General features: G+C 36.7%; 1 protein-coding gene and 1 long non-coding RNA gene across 2 annotated transcripts; both read right to left on the bottom strand.

Annotated features, from left to right (window-relative positions):
• Window positions 1-954: 954 nt before the first annotated feature.
• Window positions 955-10725, bottom strand: LOC111512970 (uncharacterized; the record flags this gene model as incomplete). Its single annotated transcript, XM_074175810.1, has 2 exons — window positions 955-1186; window positions 10478-10725. Coding segments are annotated over 2 exons (429 nt in total), but the record flags the coding sequence as incomplete, so codon positions are not given.
• A 3633-nt stretch (window positions 10726-14358) lies between these two features.
• LOC141483431 (uncharacterized) lies at window positions 14359-17200 on the bottom strand. Its single transcript, XR_012466082.1, has 2 exons — window positions 16647-17200; window positions 14359-16555 (listed from the first exon to the last, which is right to left on the bottom strand). It is a non-coding gene; the product is annotated as an uncharacterized lncRNA (long non-coding RNA).
• Between the last annotated feature and the right edge of the window lie 4195 nt (window positions 17201-21395).

The raw sequence follows: 21395 nt of genomic DNA, 5'->3' as shown, positions 1-21395 counted from the left end.
ACCAAAGGTTCCAGTCACATCTACGGATCTTAATGTATGAATAGAGGAAAATTTCTACTTGGGTTGCAACAAACCAAACGAGATGATGTTTTCCGTAAAGTGATCCTCACATTTTGTACCAGTCAAATCTAATTCTGAAAACCCTTAGCTATCACTTCTTATATTATTTGAAAGAATTACAAATAGTATCGTATCGATATAGTATTCATTATGTTGAATAAAATAGCAACAATCAAATGACGAACCCTATTTTATCAGATGAAGTCATTTGAAAACAAGTTCAATTTCATGAATTATGACAAGATAAAATTTCCAGTACGCCTCTGTTTTAGACACCATGTCGCAAGTCTGGTCCTGAGTAATCCGCTTTTCAAGATGGCGGCTTCATACTTTTTGAGATCAAAGGCGGCATCATGGAGTGTCCGTGCTGATTGTTAGGTATGCTGTGGCAATCTTCTCTAAATTGGCCATGTTGTTACAAGAGAGTGTGTGTTCGGCGAGTCTTGGTCTGCACCTGCCAATGTGAAAGAGATGTCTCCAAGTGACCTGTCCACCTTCCTGGAAAGGACAGGATGGAAGATGACCTAGGACGACAACTCCTCAGGAGGATGTACAATGGGTCACATGCAGCCTAAGTGCTGTGCGTCTACACTCACTCTCTCCACTCTACAGATACGGATACTGAATAATCTTTCACAATTTTCCTTATAGTCACCTTATAATCATTTTCATAGTTGATTGTATTTCTAATATTCAGCTGGATGAAGGAGAAACATCTGCGAGACAACCCTTTTTTATAAATTTCAAATCGGGTAATCCCTGTTTTAGTCCGAAATTGTAATATCCACAATTAATGATACTGTGAAGTTTCTTTTTCCCGCGTAAATATCGGTGTATTAAATTATGGATAACTCTTTCAAAAAAATTTTGACGATTCAGGAATGAAAAGACAAATTAAAACAGGGAATCATTTCATTTTTAATATTATATTATCAATACAGTTGCTCAATAATAGATATATGGTGGTTCCAAATAACGATCCAGAACTGATCTTACTTCTTTGAACTGCCTTGGGTTTTCCTTCACTTCCAGGGTGTCATTGAAATTGAAGTACCGCAGGTTCTCACTATCAGTCGTGGGCCAAATGAAACCATTCAAAAGAGGATCATGCGATGGTGTTGGATTTCTGAAATGAATTTGTGTTTTGGAATAGAATATGATTCGAGTATCAGATTTATGATAGGTTCGATATATTCTATTTGTAACACTAAAAATATTTAGGCGATATCATGAGAAGATGTGTTGTGACAATTACCTATATCGTTTCCTTAATACCTCACATTGAAGAAGGTTTAAGAGATCCATATCAAATAACTTCAGTTTCTAAACCTTTTCAGTTAGGAGGTTAGTGCAAAAGTTAATTCAAATATCAACTTTACAGTTTGAGAGAGAAATCAGTGATATAAATACTTCGTTACAATAATAGAATAGTTTAAAATATGGAAAACTCAAACAATGTTGAATATATCAAAAACTAGGTATTACAAAAAATGAATGAAATTCATGTTGTACCAAGCAAAATGGAAATACAGATCACATGGAATACTCATATATGGAATATATATGCTGAACTGATTTGCGGGTTTTTTCCATGTTCTGTGTTATTATCCTCACTGGGAATGATCTCACGACGTTTCGACAAATTCTCATTTGTCATCTTCTTGCAATTTATGTTGTACAATAGTTATTTATTAGAACGCTGGGATACACTTGGTGATTCCTATTGAATATTTCAGCACCGAAATAATATTCTTGCAGAATAATTGGATGTTGGGAAAAGTCAAATATCATTCACAAAAAAGTAACAAGAAAATACGAAGCGTCAAAGTTGAGAAGAGTTTCTCCATTTTATTTTCAATTTCTGGTTCAGTTTCAATGTCAACTTTTACCCCTACTATAGTTAATATGGGCCTGGGCGATTTCCACTCCTCTGACCGCCATTGGTCATGAATTATGATGGTCTAAAGCAAAGGTTTTCAAACTTATTTTGTCTACCGCCCACTTCGAGAATTAATTATGCTCTAGCGCCCCCCATTTTTTTTTACTTCACTACACTTTAGAATCACAATCGCAGTCATTATTTTAATAATTAAATTATGTGTGTCATGTGAAAATAAGACTTTCTGATGAGAGTAATGTAAAACACCATTTTGTAATATTAGGAAAACTTTTATTCATGTTACTAAAACAAACACTTAAATTTGAATTTCAAAACTAATCTAATGTGAAGTATGAATTTGATGATTTTTAACAAGTTTGTTAATATCAGGCTCGAATTTACTCAAAAACGGCCGTAAGTCACCGCGTTCGGTAATCTACAACCGATTTCTCTTTTTAGTTAGCAACATTGCCACAGCACTAAATCCACGTTCACACAAATACGATGATGGGATTTGATGCTATCAATAATCGTTGAACGATGGACCACAATCACGGGTACAATGACGGGATTGACTTTTGTAGCCAAAATTCTTGGTATCCATTTTTAATTTTATTTCTTTCACGTATAGTCAGTGGGCATACTTGAAGACTGGCTGTAAATCAAATCATCTAAAAGAACAATTCGTTCAGGCCAGTCTCAACACCCTACACAGTAGGTTAATGGACTGACACCTATCAGAAAACAACTACTCCCCTGGCTAATACCACGAAGGGCGTTGGATTATATCCGACAGGTGTCAGTGCAGGATTCTTCACTGAAGTTATTCCTGCATATGCTGTTGGCGATACAACTGCCGCAATAGATTTTCAATTATCGGAACACACTTGCAGACCGGTTTCGGGCTGTTTGGCCACTCGTCAGTGCAAGGTAGTGTATATCATCAACATAAAGTCGATGATTTCCGATAATTGAAAATCGAATTCCGTCAGAGTATCATTCCTCGAACTAAGCTGAAGACTACAACAAACAACAGGTTTGTCGTCGCTCCATCTGCCTGTGAACGAGGTAACCAACTGCATATCCAAATTTGCCCAATTCCTCGTAAAAGGAAAGAAATCTTTCACGTATAGTCAGTGGGCATACTTGAAGACTGGCTATAAATCAAATCATCTAAAAGAACAATTCGTTCAGGCCAGTTGTATCGGCAGTTGTATCGCCAACAGCATATGCAGGAATAACTTCAGTGAAGAATCTTGCACTGACACCTGTCGGATATAATCCAACGCCCTTCGTGGTATTAGCCAGGGGAGTAGTTGTTTTCTGATAGGTGTCAGTCCATTAACCTACTGTGTAGGGTGTTGAGACTGAGGAATTGGGCAAATTTGGATATGCAGTTGGTTACCTCGTTCACAGGCAGATGGAGCGACGACAAACCTGTTGTTTGTTGTAGTCTTCAGCTTAGTTCGAGGAATGATACTCTGACGGAATTCGATTTTCAATTATCGGAAATCATCGACTTTATGTTGATGATATACACTACCTTGCACTGACGAGTGGCCAAACAGCCCGAAACCGGTCTGCAAGTGTGTTCCGATAATTGAAAATCTATTGCGGCAGTTGTATCGCCAACAGCATATGCAGGAATAACTTCAGTGAAGAATCCTGCACTGACACCTGTCGGATATAATCCAACGCCCTTCGTGGTATTAGCCAGGGGAGTAGTTGTTTTCTGATAGGTGTCAGTCCATTAACCTACTGTGTAGGGTGTTGAGACTGGCCTGAACGAATTGTTCTTTTAGATGATTTGATTTATAGCCAGTCTTCAAGTATGCCCACTGACTATACGTGAAAGATTTCTTTCCTTTTACGAGGAATTGGGCAAATTTGGATATGCAGTTGGTTACCTCGTTCACAGGCAGATGGAGCGACGACAAACCTGTTGTTTGTTGTAGTCTTCAGCTTAGTTCGAGGAATGATACTCTGACGGAATTCGATTTTCAATTATCGGAAATCATCGACTTTATGTTGATGATATACACTACCTTGCACTGACGAGTGGCCAAACAGCCCGAAACCGGTCTGCAAGTGTGTTCCGATAATTGAAAATCTATTGCGGCAGTTGTATCGCCAACAGCATATGCAGGAATAACTTCAGTGAAGAATCCTGCACTGACACCTGTCGGATATAATCCAACGCCCTTCGTGGTATTAGCCAGGGGAGTAGTTGTTTTCTGATAGGTGTCAGTCCATTAACCTACTGTGTAGGGTGTTGAGACTGGCCTGAACGAATTGTTCTTTTAGATGATTTAATTTTATTTCTATTTCCTCGTTCGTTATCAGTTCTATGAGTTTTTCTTCCATCTGGGGTGATCCTGCTGGGTTGACATTTGAAAAAGGATTTAACACCAAGTCCGGTATTTCCAATTCTAAAATGTCCTGGAATCGTTCTGCGAAGTCATTGTGGAGGTTCTCCAAATGTTGGCAGTAAACAAGCAAGTCGTCATTGTTGAATGTTACTGCTTACAAATCAGGGAAATTGCGAAACTCACGTCTGCCGATATTATTCTATAAGAGCATTATTGTATAAGAGCAATTTGGCTACAAAAACAGCAATGATATTTTTTGTTTTAATCAAATTCAAGTCGTCACCTTGAAGTTGGAGGTTCACATCATTTAATAATTTATACCAGTCTGTCAAGTACGCAATATCATTCTTTGAAGTGATGAGGTTGTCGTGTAATTCTTTGTCTTTGTTTTCCAAGAACGGAGTTAAATAGATTGTAAAATCGACTCAGACAGTTACCTCTTGGTAAACAACGCACTTCTGTGTGAAATAACAATCGGTTGAAATCTTCATCATTAGTAACGCAAAGCTGATTGAATAATTTGCCATTTAAAGAGCTGTTTCGGATTTTATTGACTACTTTGATGATATATTGCAGTGATTGAGAGAGGCGGCCACTCAAATTTTTCGCAACCAAATGTCGCCACAATGTACAGCGAGCACATCTGAAATTTCATTTTTAAAGTATGCTATGAAGCCTTTGCGACGTCCTGTCATAGCCGGAGCGTCATCCGTAACAGCTGATATAATATTTTTTGGTGGAATTTCTTTCTCATCACAAAATTTTTCCAGTGTATTATATATGGTTTCTCCTTTTGTATCCGTCTCTAAATTTCGGGCAAATAGTACAAAATGTTGCGGAATTGATTGAGTTTGATATGTATCCCCAAATGTCGGATTGAATCGTCAAAGGTTTTCACCTTACCTGCTCTTACTCTGCAGCTTCCGGGTAAAGGGGATGCATCCGCCCAATCAGTAGCTAATAGTGGACTGTAAGGGGTTGATTGCTTTGTGGGTATGAGTGAGTACACGTAAATCGGCACCTTAATCTCTCGATACACTGTAGCACACCGTTTTCTCATTCGTACTATCACTGTCCTTTTTTTGTCCGTCCATCGCGGAGAGCAATATTTTGGCTAGTCCCCTTGACGATCGGCGCGAGCAACTATATATATACGGGGTGATGCAAACAAGAGAACTACAATTTGATATATGCTTAATTAATAACTATATACATAGGGGAAATCCGAGAACTTAACATTCCCCCCCACCAAAATATGGCGTAGTAAATATTTTTTTTGTTAAGAGGGAAGTTGTGAAGGTATGAGACATAACTTCACAAGTGGTCTTTGTAAAAGACCTTGCGCGGTACGGACACTAGCAACTCTGGCTATTCCATCAAGCCCTGGAAATATTTTAACTACCTTACCCATTCTCCAGTTCAATGGAGGGACGTTTTCATTCTTTATTATGACGAGATCTCCCGGGCTGAGAATATTCGTTTTATTTAACCACTTCTGGCGTTGCTGCAGGGTATGCAAGTATTCGTTGTGCCATCGTTTCCATATGTCTTGATGCAATTTTTGTAGCAATTGCCAGCGATCCAATTGGTTGAGCCGTAAATGTGAAAGGTCAGGGTCAGGTAAGACAGTTAAAGGTTCCTGAGTTAAAAAATGACCGGGAGTCAAAACTGACAAATCGTGTGGATCTGAGCTCATCGAATACAAAGGACGCGAATTTAGTATAGCTTCCACCTGAGTCAAGAGGGTATAAAATTCTTCGAAGGTGAGAATTTGGGAACCAATGATGCGAATAAGGTGTGACTTTACTGACTTAATCCCTGCTTCACTTAACCCATTAAAATGAGGTGCAGCTGGAGCTTGAAAGGACCAAGTAATTTGTTGTATATCACAAGCCTCTTTGAAAAGTTCGGTGAGAATTCGAGAAGCTCCTACAAAATTAGTTCCGTGATCAGAAAATATTCGAGAACATCTACCTCGTCGAGCGATAAATCTGCGGAGCGCAGCGAGAAATGCTTGTGTCGTCAGATCCGACACTAACTCGAGATGGATAGCTTTAGTAGTGGCACATATAAAAAGACAAATATAAGCCTTCTGGGATTTGATACCTCTTCCCTTGGACGGCGTGACGAAAAATGGACCTCCGAAGTCGACTCCAACACATGAAAAGGGTTTTAACTGGTTTATACGGAAACTCGGTAGATTTCCCATGAAAGGTTCGAGTGGAGTAGGATTAACTCGAAAGCAGCGGAAGCATTTCGAAAGTACGTGGCGGATGGCCCTTTTTGGGGATGAAATCCAAAAGTTTTGAGACAACAAAAAATGTAAGTAGCCCATCTGTACCAAGAAATGGATTCAATTTACGGAATATCTTAGGTAGAGGGAGTTTATTTTCTAACTGATTTATTTCATGACTGAAAGACGTGTGTTGAACTCTTTTCACCATGACAAGCAACGAGTTATGTAATTCGGACCGATTGAATGGTGCAGTCAACTTATTATGCGGGTGTTTGGAGTTATAGATAAAACGCAACACATACCCAATAATGCGTTTTATTTTACCAAGAGACGAGTATTTTTTCAAGAGAGTGTCTAAGGATTCAAGAGAGATGAAGGTCGTAAGAACCTTTCTAAATCGGTGGGAGGCAAAGTGAGAGAAAGTTCGACAGGCCATTCATCAACTGAAGTTTTCAACCAAGGGGGACCAGAGAACCACAGAGGGTGTCTCAGTAATTCCGAGGGTAAGAGACCTCGAGATGCACAATCAGCAGGGTTATATTTGGTGTTAATATAATACCAACTTTTCGGGGAAACATTTTCTTGTATATGACTCACCCGATTACATACAAAAGTTTTCCATCTATATGAGGAAGACTTAATCCATGATAGGGCCACCATGGAGTCAGTCCAAGAAAACACTCTATCGATAACGAGGTTATTCACATAGGTCTCAGATACACATTTAATTAGGTCAGCTAACAATACTGCCCCACAGAGTTCTAAACGAGCTATACTTAGAGATTTCATAGGAGCTACTTTAGACTTGGCACAAATAAGAAATACCTTATGGGTTTCATCAGAGAATGATAGCCGTAGATAGACAACACCTGAGTAGCCTTTCTCTGAGCTGTCTGAGAATCCATGGAGTTGACAGTATGTGAAAGTCTTTGGAATATGCCTAGGAATTTTTATTTCGGACAATAAAGAGAGTTCTTGCTTGTATTGTGACCACCTTTCTACAACTTCGGGAGGAGGGAGTTGATCCCATTCAAGACCTAGAATCCATAAATATTTTATAAGATGTTTTGCGAAAAAAGACAATGGGGCTAGAAATCCGAGGGGGTCGAAAATTTTAGAAATTTCCGATAAGATTATTCGTTTCGAACAACCTCTATCGAGAGAAATTACATCATACAAAAATACATCCAATGTGGGATTCCATTTTAAACCGAGAATTTTTACAGCAAAGTCATGAGTTGCAAATGAGAGAGTAGATTGTTGGCAATCTTTGGGAGGAAGATGGTTCAAGAGAGAAGGGTGGTTGCTCGTCCACTTACGTAATTCGAACCCACCTTTCTTTAACAACGAAATCAATTCAGCTTGTAGAGACTTGGCATTGTTCAGAGAATCTGCACCCGTGATTATATCGTCGACATACATGTCTCGCATAAGTACTGCGCCGGCGTTAGGAAACTCCTTACCTTCATCCTCACAAAGCTGGGATAATGTTCTTATAGCAAGAAACGGAGATGAGCAAACACCGAAAGTTACAGTTTTCAATTTAAAATCTTGAATTTGATCTCGAGGAGAAAACCTCCAGAGAATACGCTGATAATCCTGTTGATCTTCTTGTACTAATATTCTTAGAAACATTTGCTTCAAATCGCTAGTGAATGCGTAGGGGTGCAAACGAAAATTCAACAGAATTACCATTATATCTTTTTGGAGTTTCCTGCCGATGTAAAGTGTATCATTGAGAGAGGGTCCGGCAGGAGATTTCACCGAGGCATCGAATACCACCCTTAACTTAGTGGTAGAACTATTAGGGTTGAAAAGACAATGATGTGGAATATAGAAGATTTTTTCAAATGAGTTGGGAAGGTCCACTGCCTCCATGTAGTTATTTGTTATGTAGTCTTTCATGAATTCGCTATATTGGGAGTAAAGTAAAGGATTTTTCAATAATTTTTTTTCCAAGGAGTTGAAACGTGATAATGCTTGAGAGCGCGTGTCTCCAAAAAAGAGTTCTTGCATTCGAAAAGGTAAGGGCACAACATATCTACCACCGGGAAGTCTAGAGTAACCTTGCTTGAATAAAACTTCACAGTTTTCATCATCTGGAGAAATTGGATATTTATCTGGGATATTTTCTATCTCCCAAAATTTTTTCAACGTTTCTTCTATAGGGGAATTACTAACGGACAAAAAGGAATTGACGTATGACGGAGTGGCTGACTCATATTTTCCCATTATTATCCATCCAAACTCGGTATCAACTGCTATGGGCTCGTTGATTTTACCAGAGACTTTACCCTGTTTCAAAATCATAGAAAATACATCTGCACCCAGCAGCATATCTATTTGACTGGAAATATTGAACTTATTGTCAGCTAACTTAAGGTTAGCAAGGTATGAGAGAGATCTTGCAGAAAAGGTGCGCATAGGAGTGTTGGCACAAATTTTTGTCAAAATCACAGCATTAATATCAAAAGTGGGGCTTGCTTTTTGATGAGGTCTTATTGAAACTGATATAGAGCTAGAAGCTGATGAACGCATATATGATAAACCATTGATATCGAGAGAAATTTCAGATTGAGGTAGTGCTAACCTTTTAGCACATTCTTCGGTTATGAATGACGCTTGACTTCCGGAATCTAAGAGTATGCGTACACAGATAGCTTTTCCATGCACATCGAGAACATCAACTAGAGCAGTTGACAAAATAACGGTAGAAGTCAGCGGCACTAAATTTTCAATAAACCTCACGTATGACAACAACAATGCTTCATTGGTTGGTAAAGTGGACTCATCTAACTGAATTAAGAATTCAGAAGTCTTCAGATGATTGCACAATGACTCTTCAATGTTTTCAGCCATCTCATCAATTCGTCTTTGCACGGAACTATTGCTCAAAGGAATTTTTCGGATAATATCTGCCGCTGGTTTATGATGCACATTAGTTATTAATTTTTTATCACCGGTATAAATGAATCCTGTCCAATAGTGTGAGGTTCACCTGTTCAAGCAATTAGCAAAGAGATATTGTAGAAAGCTTGGAGGCCGTCGTCGTCTTGCTTAGAAGCCGCTGGAAAACGTTTTGACACAGTTGGCAGAGCTGAGTGCCCCTTTTTCAGTTCTTGAAAATAAGTAATTTTGTCTTTTTTATCTGAATGCATTTTATTCGAATGATCTTGTATCCTTGAGGGTTTCATCGCTTCATTCGAAAATGTTTTTTGACAATGAAGGCGAAGATTGATTCGTGGGATTTTCAATAAATCCATATTTTATATATTCCGCGCTATACTGCCGTTTCTTCTTTTTTTCTTTCGACATGATTTTGTCTTAAAAAGCCGAAGTGAAGAATCGAGTATAAAAAACTTGCTAATGACACCACTCACAGTATTAACCACCGCACGTACAGCACTTTACCTAGCTAGTCGCTAACTGAATTCACTTGTTTTCGTAATATCGTTGAATGACATTACTGGCTGGATGTCGGGCACGTTTTCATATGAGGCGGCGGACTTGCCTAGTACTTTCGAGAATGGAGACTAGAAACTTCTCGCTTCGCATGGAAGCTTACTGCCATCTTTTATACATTTTGACAACTATCGGACAGGAAATAGTTACTGTCTAGGCCCCTAGATGGCGTTACACGAGAAAACGCGCGTTAAGCGTAAAGGAGCGGTAAAGTTTGTGTTGAAAGCAAAAAAACATTTTTAAATTAGCCGTCGCCCCCTCCGCCGTCGCCCTATAGGCCTCCAGCGCCCACAAAGGGGCGTTATCGCCCATTTGGAGAAAGACTGGTCTAAAGTGAGTAAGTGAAGAAAAAGTAGGTTCAGTCTTATTTTTAATGACTGAGAGGCAGAAAAGTTGACACTCTGTATAATGGCATTTCAAATTTCAAATACAAACAGAAAAATCACGAAATACTTCTGCTTGAAAACTTACTGATACTTAACGAAGTTCGTCCATAGCTTCACAAAACGATGTAGCGTTAATCTGTCCTCCTCAGGAAATTTGCTCAAATCAGAATTGGAGCCATCATCCCACATATAATGTAACTCTGCAGCGTGAGCCACCCGTCCAGCACCTTGAAAAAATATAGTGAACAGAAAATGCAATGCCTTTATGTCGGTGTCTATACGGAGATGTTGTTTTCCATCAGTTTCAGATAGTTGTGAATTATATTTGACTGATTTCCATCACAATACAACAATTCATAACGTAAGAATAATTTTTCATCAAGTAGATACTCACAGAAATTGGAAATGTATTCTCTATACAGGGTCTTTCCTAAGTACGGCACGAAACTTCTGAAGGTAATTTGTTAGGTCGTTAAAAAAAAGTTTTCATGAACTTATGTCCGGAGTTGCTTCGTTTCTGAGATACCGACCGTTGAAGTTTAAAAAAAAACGGTATTTATGAAATATCATGAATATCCTTACACAGATTTGATTGATATTTGGTATAGTTATTTGAAGTGATAAGGTGCTTATGTAGCCAGAACTAAATTGAGATTATTAGATAGATAGATAGATAGATAGATGTTTATTTTACTACATTATGGACAAAGATACATTTATAGCAAGTTAGTTCCTTAGTACTAGGTTACAATAAAAAATTTAAAGATATAAATACTAATCTAACATTCAGATTAGAAAAACAAGTATACTTCTGGCATAAATTCAGCTATTTGTATAACATTCCAACACACAAAATTTACACATATACATTATATATAAATAAATGAGAGGGTTTGACCTTAATGTCTAGACTAGCTGGCTATATAGAGTAATTATTAATCAAATATTCATTAACAAAGTAAAAAACCGTATTGTAAAAGAGATTTTTTTATCGCAGATTTAAATTTTATCCTGTCAAGATTTCTTGTCTCCTCAGTCAATTTATTATAAAGTTCAATATTGGGAGAATTTCTAGCCGATTTATCTAGACGATATCGAGGCTCAAGTAAAATGTCTTTTGTTCTTGTATTGTAAGTATGGAAATCCGAACTGGTTGTGAATATGTCTTTATGTTTATGAATGTGAAGAAGAGAATGATAGATATATAATGAAGGCATCGTCATGATACAATACCTGACAAATAGCGTACGGCAATGATCTCTGTATTCAGCATTAGCCATAACTCTCAGCGCTCTTTTCTGTATAATAAACACTTTACTGGCGTGCGTTGAATTTCCCCACAACATGACATCGTAATTCAGATGTGATTGAATGAGGGCGTGAAAAGTACTGAGTAGAGTTTCTCGATTTGTAAATGTTTTTAGTTTGCGGAGAACAAAGATAAAGGTGGTGATTTTCTTACACAGAATGTCAATATGTGGACCCCATGCTAGATTGTCATCCAGTGTTATTCCCAGAAGGTTAACGGTATCACCTTTACTCGACGTATGATTGCTGAAGAAGTTTAATTTCTGCGTTTTATCTATATTCAGAGTCAGCAGGTTATTAGAATACCAGTGTTCAGCTGAGTCTAATACCTCATCCTCTATATTTGTGAGATTGTGTAGAACACGGTCGGTGTTAAGTATTATAGCGTCATCAGCATACATAACTATTTTATTAGGCAAAAATTGATAGAAAAGATCATTTATATAGATGATAAAAAGAAGAGGCTCTAAAACCGACCCTTGCGGAACGCCATGATTAATTTTTTCCACTTGGGAACGTATCATGCCATCTGAGACGCATATATATCTGTCCGTTAGGTAAGATTTCAATAGTTTCAGTGGTAGCCCTCTTATACTATAGTGTTCCAGCTTTTTTATCAGTAGATCATGGGAAACGCAGTCAAAGGCCTTGCTGAGATCTACTAAGGTGATTGAAGTATAAGTACCTTCTTCAAAACTCTGGACTACATTTTTTACCACAGTGTAAACTGCATCAAGTATGCTCCGATTTTTTCTGAACTCGAACTGGAATTTGTGTATAAGGGAGTATTTTTCAAAAAAAAACTATGAAGCGATTTTTAATCAAGATTTCAAAAACTTTCCCAATAATCGGAATTGATGATATTGGTCGATAATTGCCCTGGATCGAGGGGTCTCCTTTTTTTAAAATGGCAATCACCCTGGCGATTTTTAATGATTCCGGAAATACTCCAGTACTGAAACATAAATTTATGAGGGATGTGAGTGGAACCACAATAAACTCAGCAATTTCTTTCAAAACACGAGAATTCAAATCATAGATATCGACACTTGATGAATTTTCAACTGAACTCAATTACTTCAGATACAGAAACGGGTTCTAAAAAGAAGGTCGCCTCTGGGGATGGTACAGACCTCAAGAAGCAAGGATGAATCCTGTCACAGGGAAAAAATTGGTTAAATCAGAAGATCCGCTACTGTAGAGAAATAAAGAGCAAAATCTTCACAAGAAATGAGTCATTCTTTTTTTTTGGATATTCGAGTTTTTTCCTTGGTTTATAATTCAGTCTCTCTGTTTGTTGGTCGATCCCATTGAAAAATTATCAAAGGAAATTCTTTTGCTCTCAGTTATTGCTCTGCGATAATGTTTTCTGTAGAGTCTGAATACAGTTTTGTCATGTTCATCATTTGTTGTGTTAGAGATGGTTTTTAAATAAGCTAGATTTTTTCTCATATCCCGTAAATTATCGTAAAAGTAATTAAGAGTCATTCGATCAATACACCTGAACTTTTTTAATGGAAAGTTATTGTGTATCACGCTGGGGACTGACTCAGGTTTTTAAGTTTGGCAGAGCCGTACTCTTACCATCTGACCTGAAAGACCACTCACTATACAAACTAATCAGCTTCGTTGAGAATATGGGTTTAGTTGGTCGAGTGTGAATAGATGTGAGTCACAATGATCCCTTGAGAGTTGCGTTGGAGGCCCAAATAGACCCACTCACTTTGAACCTAACTTAACATAACGCAGTATTTAAAATAACTGCAAACCAGCAACATCTCTTTCTCGATTTACAATCTGAATCTGAGGATGAAGAACCATTTATCTTGTTGCACCTCTTCTTCCACAAATCATCCTTCAGTTTTGTTTTCATGTAATCTCCATGAGTAGTATCATATAACACAGGAAAGCTCTCAACAATTTCAATGTATTTTTCCATTTTCCAGTTAGACAAAACTGATCACACTGACAAAAGTAAAGGCCCACGAAACTGTGTTACTAGCACAACCTGATCCACGCGAAACAGTTTGAAATTAAACCTGGCCGTGGGATAAGTTCAATATGCGCCAGCGTTAGCAACTTGAAGTGGACTGACTATCGTACTCAGGGGCGTAAAATTATCGTACATGGATCGAAATTATCGTATTTTTTAGGATACTGTCTCTTATAGATAAATAAATCATATAAATTGTAATATTGATATGCATGCAAGTACTCGATAGTTTATCTTTTTTAAACCACCGCTGTCAAATCAACAGAACACTGAAACCCAAATGTTTTACACGTGGTACAGACCTGAACTGATTCCCTTTCCACTTTAAGTTCAATAAACGCGCCAAGCTTAAAATTCACTCAGACAAAATTTCACTGTTCCCATGCAAGTTGGGTATGAAACACGCCAAAATTTTGTATTTATAAAGAAGAAATGGATATGAATGGGTAGTGAAATAAAAAATGAAAGAATTTCTTTTATATATCAATATACACTTATATTCATAAAAACAGAAAATATAATTTTTATATTTTAATATAGTTTTTAAGAAATAATTTAATATAATTAAGGTATTCATAAAGATTAATTATTTGTTTTATCACTTAGAAATCGTTTGGCATTAAAATATTATTAAATTCCTCTACATCCGCGTCACTATATAAATCTTGAACCGTTTTAGCAGTGCTTTCTGTAGTAATTTTTTTTTTGTATAGTAACGCTTTGTTCATCCGACTGTATTCACTCTGTGATGGATCATACGTTGTGCAATCGTTTTCTTTACCTCTAACTCGTTGTTTAGCTAATAGCACGCCGTTTACCGTCGAAATTGTCATTTTATTGCGAGCCTTAGTTTTAATCAAGTTAATTTTGCTGAATATGCGTTCACTGTCAGCATTCGAGTGTGGAAGTGAAATTGTTTCGAGCACAAATTTTGAAAGGTTTTTAAAAGTCATTCCTTGATCTCCTTCTTCACATTCCAACAGCTTTGCCCAAAAAATATCGACCGGATCATTTACATCAATACCTGCCGGGAGCTCGAAAGACGGTAATTGACGCCACTCGTCATCGATTATTTGATGTTGATCACTTGATGCAATACGAGGCAAAGCCTTCATCAAGGGCAGCAAACTGGGGACAATATCTCTGGTCTTTCTCAACATTGCTTTTGACGGATTCAGATACGAGACTAATTTTAAAACAGGATCTGAAAAATCAAAGCGCTTTTTAATTTCTTTACAACCTTCAATTAGAAAATCGGTACAAGTCGTAGCGAAATCTGATTTTAATTTTTCATTATTGCGAATTTCGACCTGATCTAGCATTTTTCTGACTTCAACTCCGAAGTACATATTTTCCGGACGTAAACGATGCGACTCATTGCATGGGTCTAGTTCACTTAAATCGGTTCGATAAATATAATCTCTGGACATGTACGTTTCTAAAATTTCTTGATAGCTTTTACACATTTTATCATGGAGGCTTGTAACAACTACCGACGATGACTGAAAGAGTTCATTTAGTTTAGTAAATTTAGGTAGTATAAAGTCCAGAAAAAGATAAAATAGTTTGATGATCGGATTGTTGAGAGCCTGGACAATCTGTTCAACAGATTTTAATCGAATAGTTAGCATTTGGTCTCTAAAGTATAATTCGAGTGCAGGCCACTGTTCAATTATCCTCGAAACGACCGCTTTTAAAGATAACCAACGCGTTTGTGCTGGGCGGAGAATTTTGTGAACATCAATGTCTAAAAATGTTTGGAACTTTTTGAACAAGTGCTGTCGTTTAGCGCTGTTTTTAAATTCACCATAGACATTACGAGCCAGATCTTCACAACTTCTTGGTAATTTTTTACATGCATTGCTGGCACAAAGATGCAATGAGTGGCATATACACTTGAAAATGTAAATGCCAGGGCATTTTTCGAGAAATCTTGAAGCTACCGAGTTATCTTTTCCCATCATTGTACTGGCTCCATCCGACGCGAATCCAATGATGTTCTCTAATGGAATCTCGTAATCTTCAAAGGACTTCATTACTAGTCCGAACAAATATTCTGCCGTAGCACTCTCCACCTCCGAATCTTGCTCGAAAATTTGACAGAGATCCCAAAACTTGCTGACCACTCGACCCTCTTCAGCGTCAAAAAACCTGTTTTACAAAATTTAAAATATAAAAACACATAATAGATAATTATTATCCGTAAAAGCAGTGAAATATGATTATTATTTTTTACCTCACAATGATGCACATCGTTTGTATGCCCCAATATCAGTTGATTCGTCAATTAAAACACTGAACCGATTGATCTGCAATTTTTTTTGCAGATGTTCTTTTTCGGCCTCAGCAATGACATTTTTTATTATCGCAGTTCCTTTCGTCGATTTCATCTGCATGTTCTTAACAATTTCAGAGTCTGGCACAGAACTTTTCAATAGTGTTGTCAAATGATCTAAAGTGGTGAAGGATATATTATGTTCGGCTAGAAAACCACATAACTTTAATTCAAGTGCTTGAGTTGCTTTGGCTTTCGTGCTGATTTCGTCAGTTTTTTTTATAAAAGTAGAAATTGACTGTTGAGATGCTAAAGGCTTTCGAAGATGAGTTTTCGATGTCATGTGATTTTTTATCACAGTCAACTCTGCATTCATTATTACATTGCATGTACGGCATTTAGCTTTGTACTGGTCGTCAGGCACTTTACTAAGCCATTCCTTGTAATCATCATTTTTAAGCCAGGCGTCTCTGAATTTTTGCTGGCGATGTTTGTTGATCTTGGTTATTTTTCTGGGAGGTGTGATATCCGAGTCTGATTCAGTCAGTTGACTGCTCGTACTATTTACTTTGCATTTAGGACTCATTCTTCATTGCACAGATAAAAAATAATTAATAGGTTAGTAAGTTACAGAAAATATACAGCCACTGAAAAAATGTATTTGATAAATATACCTACTTGCCATTGATAACAATCACTCCGAGTGTGTAATCAAAATTTTGCTGCTTTAGAAAATTACTTCTTTCTTCACTTAATTTGAATAATTCCGTTTGTCAGAGTGAATACAGACATATAATCATAATAATATAACGAAATAACTGCCAACTTTTCTATACAAAATATACGATACATATGAAGTGTGAACATAATCGAAATATCGAAATATCGAACTTATATTCTCTTGTTCGCATTGGTAGATGCTATACTAACCAATAAGAAAGCGTGTACAGCAGGCGCTGGATAAAGTTACAGTATCGACAGTGGTGAAACTTAGTAGAGCGGATCGTAAGGACCAATAGGAATAGAGAACTTGTATTTCCCGGTATTTTCCCAAGATTTTATTGGACAAAATAAAATCATGCTAGTGCGATTTAGACTATCAACGCATGAGTGAAATAATATAAATTCTCAAATTTTTCATCATGATAGAAATTATCGTACAATCTGCGTACGATAATAATATGCTATCGTACATCGTACGTAGGCACAAAATTATCGTATGTGTACGATAATTATCGTTTTTAACAAAAAAATATTCATGAGTCTCTTTTTTAAGAACAAAACACAAGCATTACAGGAAAATCCTTAAGACACTCTTATAGTGGTGAGTGTGCGAAAATTGTGATTCACATTGAAGTTGAATCGCTGGAGAATAAATACATTTGAAAAAACGTTCGTGAAGTTTATTCCACATAAACGCAATTCTCCAAATGAACAAGTTCTTGAAACAGTGGAGTTCGAGGTGTACTGAGTTGAATCTCGAATCGAAGCAGCCACAGTTCGTCGCGTATTTCTAATATGTAACACTTTTGGTGGAATCAAATGTGCCAAGTCGCTTGATCACCTTCCGTGAAAGTATCTAAAGAAGAGAGACAAATCTTCAACCTTTCTTAGATATTCTAGGCTATCAAGGTTGCAAGTGATGTTCGCCTCTCCAATCAGGCGGATGGCTCTTTCTGCAGTAGCTTCAGGGTATGTTTAGGGGTGGAGCTCCAACAATACTCCAAAGAAGGTCTGATCTGAGATGTATAAAGCATTAAAATCAATCCGGAATTGAAACTAGTGAAATCCATAAAACAGAAATCGGCAGAATATAAAATTGTTTTTACGGGAGCTGATAAAGGAAAAACGGTCATAGCCATGAACAAAGAGTAATACGTGGAAAAGACTTTAGACTTTCTAAATGCTGGCATATACGATAGTCTCAGAAACGATTCCACCCATTTATATCAGAATCAAGTCAAGGAATCTTTGAAAAATATTCATTGTGTCATGGATGAAAAGGAAAAATTCCGATCGTTAGTCATGAACCCACAACCACCTAAATTGTATTCGTTGATTAAATTACACAAAGATAACTACCCGATAAGACCGGTAGTTTCTTTCGTGATAGCTCCGTCAGTTAAAATATCCGAAAAGCTCATTGCAATCATTCAAAACCACACCAATTTCAAATCAAAATTCAGTTTGAGGAATTCATACCATTTGATCAATGAAATTCAAGATATTACACTCCCGTATAATGCCAAATTGATTTCATTTGATGTAAAGAATCTGTTTCCCAGTATCCCTCCGAATGAAACGATTACTCTGGTGGAGAATCTATTGGACAAAAACTCTATCAATTCGGTAGTGAAAAATGAAATATTAGACTTGCTTACGGTGTGTTTGTCACAGAATTACTTCCAATTCAATGAAACGTTTTACTCATCCTGCAAAGGTCTCAAAATGGGAAACCCACTTAGTTCTATTCTGGCAGATATTTTAATAGGCGATTTGGAGAGAAGAATACACAGTAACCCACTGGTAGGAAGTTTCAGGTATTAGTATAGATATGTGGATGATATCCCAGTATGTTTCACGGAAACGAACAGACAGTTAACAAACTTCTTGAAGTTCGTCAATTCTCTCCACCCTTCGATCACATTCACAATGTGAATGTGATCGATGGAACAGGACAAATCTATACATTTTTTAGACTTGACAATAACAAAAGTTAACAACAACATTCATAATTCGTCCACTCACCCATATCAGCATAAGGTAGCAGCTTTCAACAGTATGATCCACAGACTGACAAATGTACCCTTGTCAGAAGCGAATTTCAATAAAGAACTGAATATAATAGAGCAAATATCGTCAACAATGATTACGATAGCGGTCTGATACATTCTTTATTATCAAAAAAGTTATATAGTCAAGCCTTGAAAGATGTTTACCCAATTCGAAGAGAAGAGGATAGAAGTTATAGAACCTTAACCTACTTAGGCCAACCCACTACAAATATTTCAGATTTTCTGCACAGCAAAAGTGTCAATACTGCTTTCAAAACCAACAACAACTTAGGCATGCACATTAAAAATCACATTATCGTGTGGGTCATGTCCGATGTTTTATATAAATCAAACTGGAAGAACGTTCAAAGCCCGCATAAAGGAACACAAATATAGTTTTCAGAATGGAAAAATGAATTCCACATGTGCCAGTCATTTAATCTCAGAGGGACATGAGTTCAACCATGAATACAAACCCCTTCATTTCCAGAAGAAAGGTTTGAAACTTAACCTGTTGGAGAGTATTCGCAGGTAAAAATAGTTAGGTATATTTACAGGTATACTTTCAGGTATAACTGATCTTTCCAGGTAGATTCATTATTCAGGTGGACGAATAGGTACTAAGTTATAGTATATAATGATGTAATTTAGAAGTAACTCTCAGTTTACGCTTGAAGAAGCTATTGTATAGCGAAACCCTTATAGTGAAAATCATACAAATAAACTGTATTGATCAGTTCATCAAAAGTTGTTGAGGTGTGTACAGTTTTCTGGTTCGGAACAGTTCAAGCTTTTGAGAAGCAACCTTCGCAATTCAAGCGACATGATTGTGTCAAGACATATTGGTGTCGATTTCAACCCTCACAAAACTTATCGAAGAAGGAAGCGAAATTGTCTGACCTGTCATAATTATATTCGGTTCGGAAACATTTCTTTTTGGAGGAAAGCGATGCCTGAGTTTTTGTAGCATTGAATTGAACCTGGTTACTTTTACCCCATTTCGAAATTACTTCTAGATCCTAATTAAGATATTCAACCTCCTATTGCTGATGAAAATGTGCATCCACAGCTGATCCTGAAATCCAAATGTAATGATGAGCAGGTGTGCTGTCCTTAGCAAAGCAATATATTGGATCCTTGGTTTTTTACAATAAATCCTTGATATAAAATAAAAAGAGGGTTGGAGACAAAGGCCTCAGAAATATCAAGCGCAAGAGCTTTTACCTTTCCATATTTTTCGATTGCGTTATTCCAAATATGGATGACATATGATAGAAGGTCGCCTGTTGATCATCGTTTCCGAAAGCCATATTGATGATCGCTCAAGATGTTGAAACCTCCCAAATATTTGAGGATATATGGTCATTTACGGCTTTCTTTGTGATTTTTGATGATTTGGAAGAGAAGCGACTGATTTATAGTTATTTGGAAGTCAATTTGGAAGTCTATTTATGAATCGCTTGATTTCAAAACATTCAAAAAAAATACGTCGGACGAATTGCTTGTAGTGAATTTTGATATCTCCTCAATAAAGAAAAATGTAGCTGTAACTGGATTTTGAAGCTGACGATAGATGGATACTGATTTTTTTTCCAGAATGTCAGTACATCTGGCTGAGTGATACTGTCAAATATGGATATATAATCATTAAATAATTCAAGCGAATACATGAATTGAAAGATGTTCCAATCTCAACTTCAATATTCCAAAACAAAAACACTCAGTATTCAGAATTCCATCTTTCAATATTCCAAGCTTGTAGGATATAGAAATATAAAACAATCTCGAAATACGCAAACTTTGCACAGATTGCATACGGATCATTTCACCTCAGTACAGTGACAGGATCAAAGTTGCAATGTTAGCGTATAAATCTTCATAAATATTGAGGGAGGTCAAGATCATAAAGAGATAGTATTGAAAAATTCATTCAGTATCCAATGGATTTTCAGAAAAGTTTCCAGCAATGCAGCACATCTCCTTTTCTTCGATCCTACTAAGTGGCAGTATAATGTAAGTTTTTGGTGATTTATTGTATTTTTGATTGATATTTGAGTAAGTTTATTCCTGAAGTATTTTCCCTGTTTCGTTACAATAAATATTTAATTCAATTTTTGAAAGAGTTCTTTCATTATTTGGATGAATGATGAATGAGTGAAACAGCGAATAAAATTCTCTTGTTAATAAGCTAAGCGAGAATTGAGTTGCGACAATGCAGTTGAAAATTGATGGTAATTAATCTTTTAGAGGTAGAGAATATGGATGCTGACAAGGAAAATTTCAAAACTGTGGATGTATTTTGACATTTTTGTTTTCACGAATCAACAGGTTTTCAATTATGAATATTCAAACAACAATAGTATTATATTATAGAATAACTTCAATATTGGATTTCATTTCAATGAATAAATTGCATTCACCTCTTCATTGATTTTTCGAAAATTCATAGATTTTCCACTGATATTGTACACTATTTTAATGGGACAAAACGTTTTGGATAATTATACATAAAAATCTGGTGCTGATTCTAATGAAAATACGTTTTTTCTGAAATAATTCCGTTGACAACTTGGCTGATGTTGGGTGACATTCAAGACAAGTCACATAGGAATTGAAAGACTCCGATTACGATAAATCAAATCAATATGATCTA

Source organism: Leptinotarsa decemlineata, unplaced genomic scaffold (genome assembly GCF_025532065.1).
Source record: "Leptinotarsa decemlineata unplaced genomic scaffold, Ldec_3_MD MMD2_P_RNA_scaffold_14, whole genome shotgun sequence".
Classification (NCBI taxonomy): Eukaryota; Metazoa; Arthropoda; class Insecta; order Coleoptera; family Chrysomelidae; genus Leptinotarsa; species Leptinotarsa decemlineata.
The sequence above is the reverse complement of the archived record's forward strand: the minus strand, read 5'-3'. Positions and strand labels throughout refer to the sequence as shown.